The following is a 21,369-nucleotide window of genomic DNA, read 5'->3' as shown; positions in this document are numbered from 1 at the left end:
ATCCAGGTCTCTTTTATCCAGTTCATGGTTGAGCTTATTCTATATCACTATAAAATAACCCGCCCTTGTGTTCATTTCCCTCCTCCTCCAAGCAACGTCCCTTTGACATCTGGCTAACCATGTAAATCCTGCGGCACACAGCCATATTCTGCAGCTCTATGCTTTTGCCATTTGTCTTCTGCCAATGGGAGCAAATATCAGAAGCACATCTGCAATAACCTGAGACAGACTGGCGACCTGTCCAGGGTGAACCCTGTCTCTCGCCCGGAATGTTAGCTGGAGATAGGCACCAGCAACCCTCCCGACCCCACTAAGGGACAAGGGTGTAAGAAAATGGATGGCTGGATGGCTGGATGGCTGGATGGATGGATGGATGGATGGATGGATGGATGGACATCTGCAATAACCAATGGTTTAGACTTTGATCGAAGTCGGACATTTCCTGAACATTTCTATGTAAAACAGACATTTGTCATTACAAATTTATCCCAAATCTCAGGACTCGGTAGCAGAATGCTAAAGTGTCTGTTTTATGAATGCATATTAAATATACATTTTCTGCTCTTGTCTTTAGATGTAAACATCTTTATTTCTTCTAACCATTGAATTCTCTTTCTGACTAAATAACTGGAGCTCATCCAACTAGACATGACATTGCTTTAGAGATTCAAGCCAACATGTGAAGAATTGCTGTAATGTGATAGAATGTGCATGTATATAATTCATACGCGTTTCATGTACAGAACAGAATGCAGTAAGCTGGCGGTCAGTTACTGGATTTTAAATATACAATTACACATATGAACAATGGATCAGGAGGGATAATCATCTGCGAAAAGCAAAGGCTTGGTTCGGTCTTGTGGAGCCACAAGAGGTCACTGTGGGTCTCTTTAGGAGTGAGACGTGTGTTGCTGGAAGAGTTTGGCAATTTCACAAACTGTAAATTCTGTCGTTTTTCACACAACATAAATGCACAGTTGAGTGACTTGATGTTATTTCTTTATTTCTGATCAAATACAGCATTTGAGGTGACAATTTTACATCCGATCAATAACTTCTTGGTGCTAAAAGGTCATTTGAAGCAACTTGTCCTGTAGAGAGCAATATGCAATGTGATGTCACATTCCTCACATTGTGTGATTTGATATTTTCTTCCCTGTTTGAAAAGTAACAAGCAACCATTGCAATATTACACAGATAGCAGTAAGATTAAAATACTTCTGTTTTCAACATTGAGTTTTATTCTTCTTCATTATTATTATTATTTTTTGTTAATACAAATGAAAACAAGCAGAACATTTTTACCAACTGACAGAAGAGACTGTAAACATTGTCTGGGTCTTGAATGCCCATGTATATCTGTTCTCTTCTGTTTAAGCCCAAATCTTTTGGGATTTTATTTGTACATTGAAGAAGACAGAGCACCAAAGCGCTTCCCTTCCTAGTAAATGTCCTTCCAGAAGAGGAGCCAAGGTGACGGAGACGAAAGAGAGAGATTAGCCACGTTCCTCTGCTGCTGACCGAGACTTTCTGCAGATCCCGTCTTTGCCGACTCATCACTTGTCAGCCTCCGTAGATCGTTCCCCATTCAGGCTTTGTGTCTGGAGTTCAAGCCACTGACACTCACAGTCAGCGGCACAAACATGCACTTTCCAAGGTGTACGGGGACACATTAATGACGACTAGAGATCATTTTTCCATTCTGCTATGGCGCCCCCTTTAGCACAGCGCCCCTCTGTGGCGCATACCCACTTTTTGCGCCACTGCCCACAGACATTCACTCAAACGCTCTGGCTGCTGTAAACCCCAACCAACACTTTTACTACCCTTCTTCTCTCTCTCTAGTTGGACGCTCATTTTCAGAGTTTTCCATCACTGTAGCTTTGGGGAGGCGGTGCTCTTGAGTTGTCTCTCCAGACAAAGTCAGTCACTCAGTGGTGCGTCAGCATGACGTTGTGGTCGTCTTCGGGCACGTAGAGCTGCGTCACGACGCGGACGTGAGAGATCTTCTTTACTGCCTTGTGAAACACCTGCTTCATGTCCCTGTTTTCAGCCAACGACATCCTGAGTGAGAGAAACAGAAGCCATGAGGAGGAGCGTGGAGGATGGAGGGAGGAAATTAGAATCGGTTCGGGTCATTAAAAATTGGAAAGGAATAGTTCTATATTTTTAAGGCAAAATATTGTATTTACTTTGAAGCGTTGAAAGATCTGCACCTGCAGAAAGAACAAGAGAGAGGTAAAGGAAAGAACAATGAGCTAAGCTTGCAGTCTTTAAGCAGAAATATCTCTTCTTTCTTGCAAACACCCAAAAAAACAGTTGAGTTGAAAGCATTTTTTCCTTTAGTAGAAAGTGTTGGTTTAAGAAAAAGAAGAAAAAAAAAACAAATACAGCTAACAAACACACAGAAAAATTACATGCATCTTGTGCTCTCTCAAACATTGTTCAAAAATCTGGAGCTATTTCTTTCATCAAAAAATAAATAAACATGGAGAAGATGAAAAGTATAAGATCAAGCCCAGAGCAAGCAATTCCGGTCCCCAAGGACTAATGCCATGCTGGTTTTAGTTTTTTATCTTGCCTGAAAACTAGATTTAAATAAAAATGTTATTTTGAGACTCCAGTAGAACTTGGTAACATGTGGAGGAGATACCTCAGCTAATATGTAAACCACCTGTGTTTGGAAAGAACAAGATCTAGAACCAAACCAGCAGGACTGGAACCGCCAACTTTCTGGTCTAACAACTATCTACAGAGACTATTTCTAGAGCATAAAGAAACACGCAACAAACACCAAAACATGTCTAAAAAGTCAGCCCTTCCAATATTTACCTTCCACACGAAGGTAAATATTGAGGGAGAATCAAATTTCCACTCAGTGTCTACTCTTTAAAGTCAAAGGATCACACACAAAAAAGGGGGAAACACAGCAAAGGACGTCTGAGTACATCACCATGAAATTTTAGCTGCCCCTTAAAAGGGGTTTCAAAGAAACTCCCAAGTTTCCAGCTTGTCATGTTGAAAAATACAACACAATGAGCACAGAAGTAGAGAAATTTAAATATGTATCAGATATGGGGATTATCAGAGTTTCATATCCATAAAAACAGATCTTTAATCAAGTCATCACTGCCATGTCTGCAGTAGGCAGATGTCAGAACCATTTCTTTTTGGAGAATCAGACAGAAGTTCTCATGGGTAAAGTCAAGCCAACAGACCAGGGCTGATTTTTGAGAACTTCAGCAAACCTCATCAAACCTTTAAAAGTAACCTGAGTACTTCTGTGTAATTTTTTATTTATTAGTTTTCTGGGAGACATTTGGCACCGTAGATTCTCTATCTTTCAGTAGAAACATTGTAAAATGGACCATGTGAAGCATCCCCTTGCACTACAACTATTCAATTGTGGAATATCTGCAAAGCGTTGATGGTTATGAAAGTTTAAAAGGTTTGACTGGTTTCGATGGCTGAAGCTCATTCTGAAACCAGCCCAAATCTGACAAGCCATTAATTCCACTGGTCCATGCAAATTTCTTGCCGATTCCTTAAATTGGGATCGCTCTGACTGCTCTCCACTGCAGAATGATAGTGGCAAACTTTTATTTCAAAGACACATCATGACTTCTCCGATCAACCTAGTCAGCATCAACACATTGCTGCCGTTAAATGAAAAACATGTTGGATTGATAATTTTGAAGGTGTGAAGGACAATTAGTACACGTTTTTAAGTGACAGCAGCGATGTGGTGAGCAGTTTAAAAGACTTGTAAAGTAGAAGAACTGAGTTTTTTTATGAACAAAAAATAGGAGCTTTTCTTTTAATCCCACGGACAAAGTCCCCACAATCCTCACATGAACTGTCTTCAGATGCCACTGCTTTTAATAGCATTAAATTGCATACTGATACAACCCAGGTTAAAGTCTAATAAAAAATTTTGTCAACAACTTAAGTCAAGCACACAGAATAAGATATAGTCAGTCAATGTGCAACCGCAACAAGCATTTGATCTATTCCTTAGAGGGAAAAACAATTGGCTGTTTGAAAGGTTTCTAAATTTAAAATGTATTCAAAAATATTGAATAATAACTAATTTTAACAAATAAATATATGTATTGCCATAGCCAATGTTTCTTGCCAAACTTGGAATGGGTTGCGTTAAAGACCAATCAAGTCTAAATAAAGTGTGGTAACACCTTAAAGACAGTTCATCCCCAAACTATGTTTGCCAAAGGACGAGTCACGTTGCCAACCAAGCCAGTAATGTTATACATTTTTATAATGCATAACATTACCTCAGTTTTTCTTCTTTGCAAGTTGTTCCTGCTGTTGTTTCTCGGCTTTCCGTTTCTTGTACTGGGCTATCTCGGCCATCTGCAGCCCGTGGGCCATTTGCCTGTTGAGACGAAGCGAACACCATGATCACAGCACACACACACTCACGTTCTGCAGTCCTGCAATGGCACTTTTCTCTCTAAAAAACCTAGCTGTTTTATTGTTGTTGTTGTTTTTGCCACCCAATAGGTCCAGCATTTTAAAGGGAAATGACTAAAAGGTAGGTTCCTCGGAGACTAATTTTATTAGAAAGTCTGATCATAAAGGATTTTGCAAGGTTTGACTTAAATGCTAGTTTTCTCCTTAAAGGTATTTTTTCACAAAGTAGAACAACTCCTCCAAAAATTTCAACACAATTCTTCTAAGACAACCTAGAGCTTTGCCCATGAGTCCATTTTTTGAGGAAATGGAAGAGTATTATTGGTGCAGTGGTTCTTTCCAAGGTACTACAAACTGGTGTCAGGTCTGCCAACAGTTCCTCCTGAATAAAATATTAAAACTCAGATCCCATCACCACTATGCACCTCTGCATTGCAATTATACAGTATTTTGAGGTGTAGAATGTAATTAGGACAATTGCTACTTGTATTCTGCCAGTCCAGGACCCTCCGTTTACTCTTGTTTGAAGTTACTCCTGGAAAGATGGCTGAAGATCTTTCCTCAGAATCCCCTAGACCGAGGGTCTCAAACTGCAGTCCTCGAGTTTGAGGCTCAACTTTTAGACAAGTACCTGGTCCTACACATTTGAATCAAATGGTGAAACTACCTCCCTAGAATGCAGTGCCCTCGAGTGACTGAAGTGACCAAGCCTTATGCACTATCATTTACTTTCAAATATCTTTCACTTGCATCTGACAAGTTACTAAACTTCCAAGTTCTTCATACAGAGTCCAGTCTGAGAACTCACATCCAGCATTGTCCTAAACATCATTACTTGTTCACAGTATTTTCTATATGAACTCAAATTATTGTTTCAGCCATTGTACTCAGCTTCTTGAGTACATTGGAGCAATGCAAGAGCATGCACAGATGATTACTGGAACAACAATCCGCCACCAACTCCTTGAGCAACTATGTCTAGTAACTCATGTGCTACACAAGTTTTCTGTCAGATTACCCCAGAAGAGAGGCAAGGACGACTCAGTGCCAGGGTTTGTATTGTGGTCAACTTCTCCACTTGACTGTGGCCCAGTGGAAGGAGGAGTCATCTTGAGATCCAAAAGTGATAGGTTGATTCCAGGTTCCTTCTCTCATACGTCAATATTCCCCTGAGAAAGGTCCTTCATCCCAAGCTGGCTACCAATCAGACCAATGAAATATGTTGGAAGCTTCTTGGATCATGAATTAACCTCAATTCTCTCTGTTTTTGACAAGCTGATAATGTTCATCAAAACACTCCCCTGATCTGTCACCAAATATCCAGAGCTCCTGATCATCTAGTTTGTTTGAACCTCATCAGAAAATAATGATGGTAGGCTTTGTTGACCCCCTCTTACACTCAGATACTCTCCACATTAGTCCACATGTCCTTGAGCTGGTGAACTTACCTCCACAGTCTTGTCCTCAAGTCAATTTCATGTTCAAAGTCTCAAGAGCCAGTTGAGGTGGCTTGAAGATCTGGTAAGTATGGCTCCTGGAGCCGAGGTGTTCCAGGCACATACCACCAGGAGAAGATTCAGAAGAAAGCCCAGGGACTGTTTCTCGACTAGTCTGGTAAGGTTTTAGGATTTCCCTGGAGGAGCTTGCCCAAGTGGCGGGCACAAAGTGAACCAGCTTATGACTGCGCCTCTAGTAGCACTGGCAATGAGGAGCAACCACCAACCGAAAAATGTGTTGATTTTTATCTACTTTGGACACTTGGCATTGGATGTGCTAGGGTAAATGAAAAACCCTGTCAAGAAAAGACCAAAAAAAACTTGTGGCTGCAGATTACGGATTGCTGTGAATACGATGTGTGCATGCAAACAATGACCTAAACTCTGTTTAATTAGTAATGTGGACTAATCTGAAACAAAAGTAGGAAATAACATGCAGAATTGTCACATTCTTGGAGATTGTGTTGTTTCTTTGTGGCCTTTCTTTGAATGTTGCGTCTTCCCTATTGTGTACAAATGTGAGTGTAGCTGTCTTCTTAAAATCAATTGTTTGTACAAAGATATTACTAGAACATGGTGCCTGTAACTGTGATATGGTTGATTACAACACCTAAATCATGTACTGTACTTTGCATAAAGTGTATAATAAAACAAGAATCATTGTATCAAAGTGATAGTGTAGATGCTTTTCTTGTTTACTGTACAATATTTGTTTAATTTCCAATGAAGCATTGTATAATCTTAATCTGTTTATAAAACTGTAACCAATATGATATTCCTCCGTAAAATTTCAGATGGGAAGAACAAATTCATGCAAGGACCAGTATCAAAGTGGCTGATTTTGAACTTGAATGAAGAACTGATAAGGTTACTTGTAGGTAGTTATTCAAAACTAGTGCAGGACTCAGAATCTGGAGAGAACTTGGACCAGGGTGGAAAAATTCTAGCTATATAAGGAGGTGGGGAAAGAAAAAGAGCAGAAAGACAAACACGGCGAGGGGATGGAAGAAACTCATCCCTACCCTGACTTAAGTTCTGGAGGAACGGGCAGAGGTTTGGTGAATCCATCTCTCCCTGTAAGCCAGTATGTTTCTTCTATTCCTTTTCCCTGAAGAGGTAGAGAAAGAGGTAGAGAAAAAAAAATGTCTTCACGCTTCTAGTCATACGGGTGACATTATCTTTGTATTTGCTGAAGATTTGTACTTTGACTTCTGTACGACCCCTCAACTGAAGCTTGTAGCCAAGATTGAGTTCCTGCAGGACCTTTACTGTACTCTGATGGACATGAATCCTGTAGGCTACCATAAGAAAAAAACATAATTAACATCAAAACATCCTAGATTACCTAACAAAAAAGTAGAACAAAGAAAACTATCTGGAAAAAAAACCCAAGTAAAAAGCTTTCCAACTGGTCAGAAAACCTATAGGTAAAGTGACAGCTACATGCAGATTGCAAACATTAGCAAAATTGCAAAGACTTCAAATCTAAAGTTTGTGCTCGATAGCAAGAGATTACAGGAAAAAAGTGCATATTTTATTGACTAAAATCAAAAATTTGAAAAATGACGTCATTTCAAAGTGATTTTTAGATTTTTTTTTGTACCTTCTTATTGCACTTAAATCTGGAAATGTTTGGTTTCTGCATAAAAAGACCTCCAGGTTAGAGGTCAATAATCAATAGATCAGGAAATATGTGCCAGTTTCTTTAATTAGAATTTTATCCACACACTTTTTCTCTGACTTGTGTGAACTTACGCATTCCACTGGACTCCATTCGAGAAGCGGTGGTCACCGTGTCTCCAAACAAACAGTAGCGAGGCATGGTGAGACCCACCACGCCTGTTACACACGGACCTGCAACACACCACAGATCCAAAGTCAAGTTTCTGCCGTCAAAGAACAAAACATTTGGTGTACATATGGATCTTCGGTGTCTGGCTGAATGTCGATTGAAAGTCGGAGAACTCGACTTAAACTCCATTCTTTAATTGCCTGTGTGGAGTCCTATTCGTATTCTGACAGGAACGTCTGGCATGTGCCTCATTTTGAAGGTTCCCACAGCGCTGAGGATGTCCAGAGACATGTTGGCAATTTCTGCAGCATGGCGGTTGCCGTTGGGGACGGGAACACCCGACGCCACCATGTAGGCGTCGCCGATAGTCTCCACCTGGAGAAGGTCGTGAGAAAATGAGCAACAATTTCAACCACCTGATGTTACCTCTTTAGACACAAGATTAACTAGGAAAGAGTAACCTTGTAGACATCGTGGTTTCCTATAATGGCGTCAAACAGCGTGTAAAGGTCGTTGAGGAGGTCGACCACCTCGATAGGTTCACTGTTGGCTGAGATGGTGGTGAAGCCAACGATGTCGCTAAAATAGAGCGACACATTGTCAAAATATTCCGGCTCCACTACCGCTCCCACCATCAGAGCCTCTGCCACTGATCTGGAGAGGTAAAAAAAAACAAAAACTTTAAATACATTTGTATAACCCAGGCCGAACGAAACGTGCACTTTAAATGGAGAATTGAGAGCGCTAACAAATCTTCCAACGCTTTTCTGACAGATTTATCAGTATTGTTTTCGTCTTTATCCTTCGTTTTACCTTAAAAAATAAAATTTGCATTCCACGCGTGTTTCTTTGTTCAGTTATATGAGTGGTAACGTACGGGGGAAGCATCTGTGTCAGCAGCTTCTCCGTCTTCTGCTTTTCTATCTCCAGCTCCTCCGTTCGCTCTCTGATCAGCTCCTCCAGGTTAGAGGAGTACTGCTCAAGCATCCTCAGCATCGAGTCTATGATGTTGGTCTTCTTCCCTTTGTTGATGTTTTTGAACTGAAAAGACCAGAAGCGCATGAATATCCAACAGAATTCATTTAAAAAGTGCACTTTAAAAGTAGTTTTTGTTAGAATTAAGATGAAAACATGCAGGCGCAACTTGATTGGAGATAAAAAAAGAATCACCTGGTCAAATATGTCCTCAAAGGTCGGCCTCTTGTCTGGCTGTTCGGTCCAGCATTGTTTCATCAGCTGGATGCACTCCATAGGAGCGTAATCTGGACTGACCACCGGACGGCACAGAGGTGGAGGTTTACGAAGCTTTTCTAATATTTCTGAGGACATAAAACAGAAGCTTAGCAGGGATCTCCTCTTTCAAATTATGCTAAAATCTGATCAGCAAACTTGAGTCTGATATTAGACGTTGGAGATCATTTATTTTTCCACATTTAAGGTTGTTTGAAGTACTCTTAGAAATAAATCAGTGATTTCATTTTGACTTGACGTGAGAGAATGCAATGTTGTGGAATTTTGCATTCACACTTTTACATTAGGTACCTATTAACTTTGTATGTACATTTTTTTAAAGAAGCAAAACCATCTATGTGTTGTTTATTATACATGATCCATCTTGTTTATGGATATGTTATAAGAAAATAACATTTGTTTTTTTATCATTTCATTAGTATTTTCTTTTGTTTTTTATAAGCTATACTTTCAAAATATGTGAATACAATTTATTTTTTTTGCTTGAAATTCTCTTGCCACCCCATAAGTTATGCCACCCTGGGTGGAGAGTCTCATTGATATATACTGCTAATGGGAATGTCCAAAAATGAACAACATACCTCATAAAATTGACTGTTTCTGATCTGATTTACTTTTGCGAACATGAGCTGACCCAGTAAAATAAGATGATGACTATTGAAAAGTACTCAGTACAACTTTATAAAAAAAAAGAAAGAAAATGACAATTTTTTAACACTATATATTTTGTATGTATTTAAAAACTATATATCTTATTAATTTCCATTTTTCTGATCTAACTGACAAATATTATAATCCGTTTACCTGATTTAAAAATGTTTTATAGCTTGTGCCTTCCATCATCAGCAGAACAACCAATTTTGTAAAAGAGATGTCTTGCCTGCGTCAGACAGGTCCAGCATGCAGAACGGAGGCCCTCTGATCACGACCTCCTGCATTATGATAGCAAAGCTGTAAACGTCACCGGGGAGAGTCCTGTGGAGTCCCGGATGACTGGCTCTCAGGACCTCTGGAGCCGTCCACAGCAACTCTGCAACACAAAAGTGATTTAATGTCCTCCTGTTGCTACAGTTGGAGAAATTATCTGTTAGAATGAGACCACAGGGTCCACTTTTCACAGCGTGAACCCTACAGAAATTAATTTTAAACACTGCAGGGTTGCAGAATGAGAAGCTTTCAGAAAGAAATCAGAATCAATGCTTCTCTATTTCACAAATCTAAGAAATGCCTGGGCAAAACCTGAACCACAATTCAGTGTAAGCAAAAGATTGGTAAGATTGATTTTTTTTATTAGAGTACCTTTTTTAGTAGTTAAACCAAGTTTTCCCTGGAAGAAGGGAAATGTCATCAACAAGGGTCAATAATGTGTTTCATGTTCTAATAAATACACCTTCCCTAAAAGTAAGTAAACTGTCCAGATCCTGAAATGAAATAAATAAATAAAAACTCTGAAAAAGCTTTGTATCTGTTACCTTCTGGACGCGATTCGACGAAGGGGAACCGTTGTGACTCCAGAACCTCATTGTAGCCGTAGTCTGTCACTTTAAGGACAAAACGTCCATCCACCACGCAGTTACGAGACTTCAGACGGGTGTGACACACTCCACGATGATGAAGGTACTTCATGCCCTTTAAATTGGGGGGAGGGGGTGGGGTAGGTGCAGTTTCGTCAACTTCTGTTTGAAATGTTATCTTCCACCTAAATTACAGTACTGCCATTTACCTTAATGAGGTCCAACAGCAGAGACGATTTAAACATCCAGTCGAGTTTGACGTCGTCGTTCAGCAGCAGGTCCTCCAGGCTTCCCCTGGAGCAAAACTCGGTGACGATGGCAAACACACCGCAGTCATGAAAGAAGCCCAGGAAAGGGTTGACGTTCTCGTGACGCATGTCATTCATCTGCAGGAACGGGCAGCGCAAACCTACTCGTGTAGTTTCACAACACGTTGGGTTTTAATTAGCCTTCCTACGCAGTTCCGCTTGATTTTAATCTCATTTCACTGCTTTGTTTGAGAGTCATTGCCTGAATTTCAACCGGCCAATGACGTCAATTTCCTACTGCGTTAGCGCCTGTAGCAATGGCGCCGAAGGTAGTGAACGAAGCCGTCTTGGCCAGGCTTTCAAATATTAAATTAACGTTAACAGATGCGTAGTTCTGCTTGGCACTTACTTCTTCGCAGAGATGGATGTGTACAGCGCAGGCCAGTAAGTTTCATAGAGTTGAACTGGCGCCTTATGTCAAGGCCAAACGTCAGTAATTGGGTAAAATTCAAAACTCAACATAGTGACACTAACCCTAACACATGCAGGAAGAAATCGTTTCTTAAATAGCTCAGGGTTCAGACTCTATTAGTGAAGCATAGAACAAAGAACCATTTAAATTTTAATGATTAGGTTTAAAAAAAAATTGTATCTGTTTTTTTTTCTCCCTTTTTTTCCAGATAAAATTAACATTTTGTAAATCATTGGACAAAAATCTGCTATTTCAAATGACAAAGGTTTTGCTGTATAGTAATATAACTTGTATTAAGATTAAAGGTATTAAAATAATAATCTAAATGTTTTAAGTTTAAATTTAAGGTTTAATCACCAAGCTTGGATCCGTTTTATCAGAGGTGGTGTAAATGTACTCAATTTTGAAATCAGGAAATATTCTGATTTATACCAATGAAATATATGAATATAGTTTATTATGATAGTCAGCACTTCTAAATCGACATACCTCACTTCTTGCAGCCTTTAAGAAATGTTGATCTAAATGTCAGATGTCCTATGCAGTGCCAGGTTTCTCCCAGAAAACTTGCTAAGCCTGGTGTTTAGAAGCTATGGCAGTCATCTTTAAACTCAAAAACCATTTTGAGTTTAAAGATGTTTAAAGTTGACAGGAAATTTTAAAATATTACTTGATAATCATGTGTTATTGAAAGATTGGAAGATTAACACCTGAACACCAACTATAAAGTCTTAAAAAATGCAAACACTTTAAAAAGACTTAAATAAATAAGCAATGCTTAGCCTGGTGGGTGGGGGCTCAAGTAAAGCCTGGTGGCCTGCCAGACTTATAATGCACTGGGGGAAACCCTGCAGTATACTGCTTTAGAAAAAGTAGTCATGTTCTTTTGCATCTCTCATCATTTCACATACCAATTCAAAGACATCGCTGGTTTTAGGGTTAATGCTTCGAAACCTTCCATTCGGTAGCCTCTTCAGCCACGCCCAGTCACCCTGATCAGGAGAAAGAGTCTTCAATTAAAACTCCCCTCAAAGTTTCACACACTGACTTTATTCTTTCCATATATGTACCTAGTTTAGATTTAGGCAAAATAGATTAAGTACTCTGAGCTATGAAAGGGAAAGACAAGGTAATATAGCATTTAAGTGAGGTTGCTCTTTATAAATAAAGACGTTGCAACACTGTCATCTTACTGCACTGATGGTTACACTAAATTTGCCACTTTTCTTTTACAAATGAAAGTGATTATGTCATGTTCTCAATCTGGGATACATCTAGAAATCTGACCTCAAAAATGACAACGTTTGAATTCTCGTATGTGGCCGGAGACTGGGAGGAGGCGGGTGTGTTGAGGCTGCGCTCAGACGTGCTCCGGCCACCGCTAGTCCTGCTGTCATCTAAGCTCAGCTTCTGTGGATAGCAAATTGTTACCGGTTTAGAAAAGTATCAGGAGTTACAAAGTACCAGTGCATGGGTTTAAATAGTACAAAGAACATTGAAGAATTTTTGGGGGGATTTTTGATGGGAAAATTGTGTTTTCATGACACAGCATAATGGCTGACCTTGTTACTAAGTGATGGGTTAATAAATGTGACGTCTTGGAGAGTAAGCAGGATCTTGTTGGGACCTCTGACCATTCGAATCTGATTGACGCGTCGCCTGAGAAGGAGTCATGGGGGGGAAAAAAAATTAAAAACTTGTTTATGTTTTGTTGTTTTTACTTGTTAAATATTCCTAAAATTCAGATTCACTTTAGCTTTAGATTAATAGTTCCTATAGGTGATTTCATACTTGATGCAGTACAGGAGAGTCACTGCAAAGACAGAAGCAGCAATAGAACCAAAGAACATGCTGAAAGTCAAGAGCAGATCCACTCCTGGAAAATAAAATAAAATGAGAGAACAGACTTTAACCTACAATGCTATCCAAAAAACCTTTTATTTTGTGAAAGAAACTCCGAAAAATTCATTTGAGCTGTGCAGCATTCAAATTCATTTAAAAGTATATCAATTAATTACAGCAGATCCTAAATATATACACCCTGAATAAATGTTTTTGTGGTTTTCCTTGCCTCCTGAGCAGATAACGCCGGGCGTAAACCAGCAGGCAGCATCTCTCCTGGGCCCGTAGCCTTGTGGGAAGTGAATGTCTCGGCCCAGGAAGCGAACCATGCTGATCTCCATGTCGATCCTGCCATTGAATAGTGAGATCAGTGGTTAATTGAAGAGGATGTAGTTTATTAGGCTGCTCTTTTTCAGCAAATTGTTAAAATATGAGAGACAGCTAAACTCTGAAAGATGCCATGCTCATTATAAGATTAGATCAATTGGAAAATAATATACAGTGGCGTCTCCAAAGGGGGCTATAGGGGAGGCCATGGCCCCTCTTAATAAATGCTGGCCTCCTCAGAGAATAATACTCATATCGTAGAAAGCCATCCCCTTCTTCAATGAATACATAAATATTAAAACCCAATAAAAAAAATTCATGCAAAATACATAAATATTATTTTAGCTGTGCCCCCTAAAAGTTTTGCTAGCCTGGTCTGGCCACCCTTATGAAAAACGTCTTGGGACGACACTGATATTGTAAACAGAAAATACTTAATTTATTGACTACTTTTGACTACTACTACAGTTCATAGAATGCAGGCAGCTATTGTATAATTCATTTCCTGGACCTTGCTTTGTACACTGGTGTTCAGTTCATGTTGTATTGTTTACTCAAACAAAAAGGTCAAGACTGGAAAATTCTAGAAAAGTAGACCCACACCATGAACACTTCCATACCAAACTTTACATTTGACTCAGTCAGTCAGGCAAGTGACTTTCTTATTCATTTGTTATTTATCTTGATGGAGCAAACTCTTTGTTGCTCATTGGAAATCATTAAACACCGAGCCCTACTTGTATGTTGGCATGAGATTCAAAGTAGATCCATCTGTGTCCAGGATGATGTAGTCCAGCTGAACAGCTCCAGAGCTACTGGTTTTGATACGGTGACTAAAGCCCTGTGAATAAACAAAATATCAAATTCTATAACCTCACTTTACCTCATGTTATGCTGAAATTAAAAAAGTGGTTTGGTGTTATGGACTTCTGGGTCTATCTGTACCTGGAAATCCAAATTGTGTATATGTTGTGCCAGGTTTCCTCCAGACATCCATACCCTGGACTCGCGAACGCGATGCACTGCATGAGCCATGAACAGAATAGAGTTGTAGATGGTTCCAAACAGAGGGGACACCTGGACCATGAAGAGAGATGTCAGCTTTACTTATTGTTCTTCAGACAAACTAACCCTTTGAACCTCCTTTTGAATCTTAGGGTGATAGTCTGGTAGACTCAATTCTGTTACATTTTCAGATGATGCAGTTCACTTTCACACTGCACTGTCAAAATGATCCAAACCACCTTGCCTGTGGTGACTGCACCAAGAACTACTGAAGGAAACAACATGAAAATCTCTGAAAATGAAATGAGCACAACTACCTTCTTCGCAAAATGTAAAGAAAAATAGAATGGTGTCAGATTTTAGTGGTTGTAGCATTTTTGTTTTGTTTTTGGTAAAGGACCCCAAGCCGTTTCTCCCACTAGTGGAAGGCTTACATGTTTGATTTGGTTCCATTTACCCTGAATGCCCTGTGCTACAGTCCGTTTCCTGCTTTTGGAGCAGTCTACGGTCTACTTGCATCCACATATGCATTCGAACCACACCATAGTTCACTTTAATTGAACCGAGATCTCAGTTTTAGGCATTTTTGTTCCACATCAGAGATAGATTCACCTCCCCAAAGGAACCAGACTTTGTAGGCAAACCAACTACAGTTTGATTAAAGCAGACTATAGTGGGCTGGTATGAATTGATGTACCTGTTGGGGTTTCAATGTTCTTGCCACCTCTCCTCTCTCCATAGCTTCTCTATAGGCATCATAGAATGACACGTGGGGAGAGTCGATGGTGATAGTCAACATGGCATCGTAGGCCCGCAGCAGTTTGCTGTTGTTCTTCACAGTAGGGTAGGTTGTGTTAATGTACGGCAGGCTGTAGAGCAAAGTGTCATAAGGTACAAACACGAAGGAGCCGTCGATCATCTGCATGTCGTAGGCTGTTTCCAAGAGGAGCTTCTGGGCCAAGCCGCCGATGAGTACCGAGTGCATGCAGAGGATCACAGCTAAGACAGAAAAAGACATCAGAGTAACCCTGTTAAATAACCAGAGTAACCTCATTGATGCTACAATGTTATCTCACTGAATTATAGTGCTTCCAAACAAAGATATTAACAAGTTAAAGGTGGAGTAGGCTTACCACGGATTGCTGTTTGATACGGTTCTGATTTGTAACCACACTACAAGTCTTAGACAACTTTTCTGCTTAAGACCTGCTCCTCTCTTGAATCATCATACAGACTTCAATCTTACAATCTTACATTGGCACTGGAGACTTTCATCCCTTCTTTCTTGGAGATTGAGTTGAAATTTTGTTTTTTGATTTATTTGACATATTTCTTAACTTCAGATCTGTAAATTTACATGACTAAAGTGAGGCACAAGTTGGGAAAGGTGCAAGAGAAATGTAATTTGCCTTTTCAGGAATAGTTTGTTCCTAGTCCAATGAACATCCCAAACTCTTTTCAACAAGAACCATCAGTTTTACCTCGTATTTCCTTCATCTTGCGGACTTTGGCCAGGGTTCGCCTAATGCCATGAGGTGTGTTTTCCATAAAACTGACAAATCTGACGTTCATCCCATGACTCCTTAAAGAGTCTGCCACCTAGACATGACATAAAAGAGTTGACATAAAATGTCTGCACATCCTGGTAAAAAGCTAAAGCAAGTTTGATTTTGTCACCTATAATGCAGCTTTCTACTTTTACATAAAACTTTAAATTGTTGGTCTTCTAGAGTGAAAATTGACAAAAGACTAACATCCAGACCTTGGTTGCTGTATCCACCCAGATGTCATCAGAAGAAGAGATGATGCCAATGTGAGCCCACCTGAAGTAGGTCATGACACTGTGCAGCACTGCGGTGGGTCTCGCCATAGATCGGGCAAACGTTGGATGGCTACGGACATCATCTAACTCATAGCCAACACAAGCCCAAGGAAATATTGCCTTATAGACGAGAGCATAGAGAAGAAAATATAGCAGCTTCCTTAACAACTGTTCTAGCTAAGAAAAGACCATTTCTGTGGTCAATAGTTACTTTGTTCCAGCCTTTGCTCAGCATCGAAGCAGCATCACAGTATCCAGGGTTGACTGGTCCAACATAACCAGAGGCCTTGGTGTGGAAACCCACAAATGCCTCCAGTGCCTTGGATGTTTCGCAAGGCTCCTAAACAGAAATATTCAATCAACAAACTGATATTTAAACCTAGGTTGACACAACAAGAAAACCAATGAAGAACTTTAAAACATCCAATTGTTAAAGAAAGGACTTTCACTCTACCTGCAGCACGGCATAGCCAAACGTAGCAGCATAGGACAGTGAGGGGTCTCTGTTGATGCGATTTACCGCCAGCTGTGCCGCAACATTTGGAAGTGCCTTGGCAAAAAGGCGGTCACACCCCCATGGTCCAACCACCCCGACCCGAAACAAGGCCGCTTGCGCTTGGCAGGGCAGTATGCACAGGGCAGTAAGGAGGGTGAGGAGGATCCTCAGGAGACCATTTCCATGTAGTCTGAGAAGAGGGAGGAAACTTGAATGTTGTGGAAGGACAGAGCAGGGACATGGGGATGAAGAAGAAGATGTCAGTGTGTGATGATGTTGCAACGGGGCAACATTGGGAGTCTGCTGTTTCCGTGTTGGAGGTAACGAGACGGAGTCATATTGTAGCTGAAGCATCTCAAAATATTCAGTCCCTTGGAGTTCAGTAGAATCTGGATAAAGAAGGTCTCCCCTGAATCAAGGAAAGGAGAAAAAAACTAATTGTAGAAACTTTTATGCGCACTCATCAATTTTGGAATTTTTATTATTCGTTACAGCAATTCTCTTGCCAAAGGTGAAATTGATTGATAGATAGCTGGCTGCCTTGTGTTGCCAAGAATCATAACATTTTTCAGGAAGCATGCTTACCTGCATGTTGTGCAGCTATCCCATCATTTTTTCTAAATTTCATTCACTTCATCTATTAATATTGTGTCATAAATACATGTAAAATATCTTACCATATACTGAAGAGACGGACTGTTGTTTTGTTTCTCAAAGGCAAATCTTCTGACCCCAACGACCAACTTAAGAAGCGATTTCATTGTTTCTTCTTTTCAGACACAAAAATGTTTAATTACACTTAGTCCAGTCAACACTAGTCTAGCATTATTAACCTAACAGGTTCTCTACATTTTGACCAACCAAACCTCTAAGTCCGTATGAGACGACCAGCACTGAGTGTACGACCTGTCCTAGCAGATTATGTCAAATCCAATCAGAATCTTGAGAGATAATGATTTACATCACTGTCATCATAATACTTTCTTTTACTGTAGCTTTTATTAATTGTTCTTTGTTGGGGTGGATTATGGATGCTAAGAATTTAGTTGCATTTTAATAATGTAACATAGTCTCTCTTTTAAAAATGCTTTTGGTGAAAGATGAGAAGTCTAGACAACCACCTTGAGACAACAAAAACTCTCAGAAAAATACAAGAAAGGACAAGGAAGCAACGAAAGGGATAAGTCGGTGATGTGGATTCTGTGTTTGAACACTTTGATTTATTTTTTTTAATGATTCATTCAAAGGCTCCTGGAGAATATTCTAAGAGTATCTAGTGAGGTAATGTCTTTCTTTGAATCAGATGAACAAGAGCAGGAAAAGACACATAACCAGAGGTCCTTGTAGGCCTGTAAAGGGCTTTTGCCTGATTTCAAATGTGTAACTCAAAAACCACAAACTCTACTGAATGAAACTATAATAACACATTGAAACTCTTACCTCGCTTGGTTCAAACCATAATTTGAAACACTGCAGCAGACGTTTTGTGCGAGTAGGTGCAGGCATGTTTGTGGATTGATGGTGCTTTTGTCTCCATGTGAGCAGACCAAACATGACTTGAGGACACGGCTGTGAGGAATGCAGCGCCATATGTTCTCCGGACTCTGAGGATTTCTTTGTTTTGTCAAAACTGCTTCATAGATTTTACTGGATGTTACTGAAATAAATCAACCTAATGGCTACAGAAGTATTATTTATCTGGCATTTCTTACAGTTGGACATGTCTTACTATTTTGCATCTATGATTCAAAATCAATTAATGCTTAAATTTTTTTTATTCTGTGTCCTGCATTCTCTATGCACATTTTTACCTTTTAATTATTTTTTTTAGATTATAAAATGTATATCATTGATTAACTGCATTACATTCAACCTAAGAGTTTTCCATTTACAAATTACAATAAGAAAGTATATGGATAAATAAATTCAGATCAGTAAGTTTTTATTAAGTTTAGGTTGTGTTTTGCATTTTGCTTCACAACTGCAGTTTGTTAAAAGAAAGATAAAAAGGGAGAGAAACAGAGAGAGAAAGAGAAAAATTAATCAGGAACAAACTCTCACATTCTTCTTTCATGCTGTTTCAATTGCATATCTCTCAAAGGCACTGACGTCCTCTGAAAGCTAGAGGGCAGTATGATCCAGAAGTAGCTAAGATAAAAAGGCAGTTTGGCCAATGACGTTTCTAGGGAGAGTGCTGATATTTTTACATTTTTCTCTGGCTCATTTTCCCATCTTGAACTTCTAAAACTCAACAATTTAAAATACGAATTTAATATAAAAACTCTTTTTTAATAATTAGGTTTTTTGAGTACACATTGCAGCACTGTTCCAACCCTCGCCAGGGCAAGAGAACTACAGCAACATTTTCAGCAGCTGTTTTCATAAAAAAGTTACATCACCTCAGACTGAACCAAGACAAATCAGTCCAGATGTGAAGACTTGACCTGCCAGATAAACTCTCTGAGTCTTTCTGTAATGCAAACATTGTCCTGCCCTGTCAAACGCTTTCATATACTTGCAGCTATTGTTGAGACACTGCTTTGCAAAAATACATAAGAACTTTTCCACATTTGGTCATGTTCCAGCCACAAACTTTAGACAATTTTATAGGAATTTAATGTGAAAGACCAATGGAAAGCAGTAGAAAATTGTTCATGTGTATCAGTCTTCTTGCATATTCCTCTTTACTGTGATACTGTTAGATAATTCGTTTGTAAAAAGCCTAGATTTTTTCCTTCTGTCAATCTAGTGCCACATTCTAAAGTACCATTCTAAACTTTTAATTCTCATTAATTTGCACATTTAGTAAATGCTAAAATTTAGGCTCAAAAAGTAACAGTAAGACTTTTTCAGATCTATTTATTGTCATTTTTCCTACATTTTTCACAGCTTCAGAGAGCTCACATGTAGTGACCTAAAAGGCACACGTGATTTATTGCACACGATTATTGAAAAGTCCGATGGCAGAGGAAATTATCAGCTTCCTCCCACTTCACTTAACTCAATCCCTAAGAAAAATTACAATAAAGTAAATTGCAATCCGTGGGTGTCATGTAACAAAACGTGGGAAAGTTCAAGGCTTATGAGTATTCATCACCTGCCAGTTGGATTCCTCAAATGGTTAAATCATCATTGTAAGACCCACGCTTCTTAAGGCTTCAAGACTGAATGCCTTAAGAGGAATAATTTCATGCAATTTTTAAGTTTTCAAATAGTTTTGTGCAGCAGTGTTTCATGGGCTCGACACAGGGAGCGAAAAACGACAGCGAAAAGCGATGTGTTGGGTTCACCTTTCAGGGTGGAAGTTCAAGTTTCACCCTGAAACTTCCATAAAGCAATTTTTTTTTGTAATTCCAATTTGCGCAATAATATGGTCAATGGAAAAACAGCTATTGTTCAACTTTCTCATATTGTGTTGCTAGCCGGTGTGTGTACCTCTACGTGTACAAGCTCGAAAATTTACATGCACAAAGTTTCGCATAAGTTCCATAAGAAGTGAATGGAGGGTGAGAGGGTGAGAGATGTCGCTCACCTTGTGTTGAGTCCCTCAGTTTGAGACCAAGGGTCTCAAACTCCAGTCGTGAAGGGTCAGCGTTTTTAAATGTCTCTCTACTTCAGGCTCCAACACTAATTTGTTAGCAGAGCCCTGTATAGATTGACTGCTAGTGAGGTAGCTTAGACATTCCAGTGTAGGGCAAGGGACAAATCTAAAACTTGCAGGACTATTGTCCTCGAGAAATGCAGTTTGAAACCTCTGGCTTAGAGTGATACGTCTTACTTTGTCAACACTAAAAAGCACAAATGCTGTGGAATAAGTCTGTATTACCTCTTTGAGAGTCAATCAAATAAGTTCATAGCTGCAGGTTACATAGAAATGATGAATGCCTATGTGACAGATCTGGTGCATAGTTGCACAAGAGGCATCAAACAACAAATCAAAACAGTAATTGAAATGGCTGATCTTCAGGTAGACCTCTCCGTCTCACTGTGTTCATGAACTCCCCTGAAGCCGAGTTCAACACACAGGGTCATATACCATACCAATGCTCTCCTTATATCCAAGTGTTGACAGCCTCTTGCTTTAGCAACTCTTTGAATTGATCGGGAGCTCTCTCTTCATGAATCCTGATGAAACGGCCACTTAGCATTCACTGACGGAGAACCTGTCATTCTGAAGACACGCAGGCACCGGAGGGACTCTGCGAAACCTCCAAACAGGATGAGGCAAGTTCTCAAATTCCACTGGCGACGTCGTCTGCGTCAAAGCTTCTGGTTCTGATGGAAGACTGCCGCCAGAGGCCTTTTGGGATAACAAGCTGCATTTACATTTTAGCCATTTAAGAGACAATCCCAGAACAAAAAGCTATGAACACAACAAAGGGCTACATTTGTTTTCTTTGTCTGAGCATCAATGTGCCTTGTGTCACTGATTAACAAAAGAAGTTCCCAACCAACGGCTTGTGCCAGGTATGTCCACGTACGTTAGCAACAACACTTTCACAACAGTGTATCATTTCAGACGCATCAACAGGATTCAATAAATACCTTTGCTGTTTTTTCTTCTGGTTCTAGTCCACTTTGCTTCCCCAAACCAGAACCAAACATGGAGAAGCAGAATTCAGTTTTTATGCTCCACTAATCTGGAACAAACTTCCAGAAAACCTCAAAACTGC

At 39.7% G+C, this 21,369-nt stretch overlaps 1 protein-coding gene across 4 annotated transcripts; it reads right to left on the bottom strand.

Annotated features, from left to right (window-relative positions):
* Window positions 1–982: 982 nt before the first annotated feature.
* Window positions 983–17,588, bottom strand: gc2 (guanylyl cyclase 2). 4 transcript variants are annotated; one of them, XM_008435142.2, is made up of 26 exons: window positions 17,374–17,587; window positions 16,655–17,105; window positions 16,412–16,540; window positions 16,141–16,320; window positions 15,860–15,977; window positions 15,076–15,377; window positions 14,319–14,450; window positions 14,111–14,214; window positions 13,276–13,394; window positions 12,996–13,080; window positions 12,767–12,863; window positions 12,492–12,614; window positions 12,116–12,196; window positions 10,694–10,870; window positions 10,443–10,599; window positions 9,851–10,000; window positions 8,890–9,038; window positions 8,597–8,760; window positions 8,181–8,373; window positions 7,920–8,094; window positions 7,683–7,781; window positions 7,131–7,225; window positions 6,950–7,035; window positions 4,293–4,393; window positions 2,193–2,216; window positions 1,990–2,064 (listed from the first exon to the last, which is right to left on the bottom strand). In XM_008435142.2, the coding sequence occupies exons 2-24, from the start codon at window positions 17,048–17,050 to the stop codon at window positions 4,294–4,296; spliced, it is 3,411 nt and encodes a 1,136-aa protein (XP_008433364.1). In that variant the 5' UTR covers window positions 17,051–17,105; window positions 17,374–17,587; the 3' UTR covers window positions 1,990–2,064; window positions 2,193–2,216; window position 4,293. The 4 variants fall into 4 exon arrangements, with proteins under 4 accessions (XP_008433363.1, XP_008433364.1, XP_008433367.1 ...); XM_008435141.2 differs by lacking the exon at window positions 4,293–4,393 and having other exon boundaries at window positions 983–2,064; window positions 17,374–17,588; XM_008435145.2 differs by lacking the exon at window positions 4,293–4,393 and having other exon boundaries at window positions 1,998–2,064; window positions 7,967–8,094; window positions 17,374–17,588.
* Between the last annotated feature and the right edge of the window lie 3,781 nt (window positions 17,589–21,369).

This window comes from Poecilia reticulata, chromosome 18 (genome assembly GCF_904066995.2).
Source record: "Poecilia reticulata chromosome 18, P_reticulata-male-v2, whole genome shotgun sequence".
In the NCBI taxonomy this organism is placed as follows: Eukaryota; Metazoa; Chordata; class Actinopteri; order Cyprinodontiformes; family Poeciliidae; genus Poecilia; species Poecilia reticulata.
Note: the sequence above shows the minus strand (reverse complement) of the source record. Positions and strands in the feature narration are given on the sequence as shown.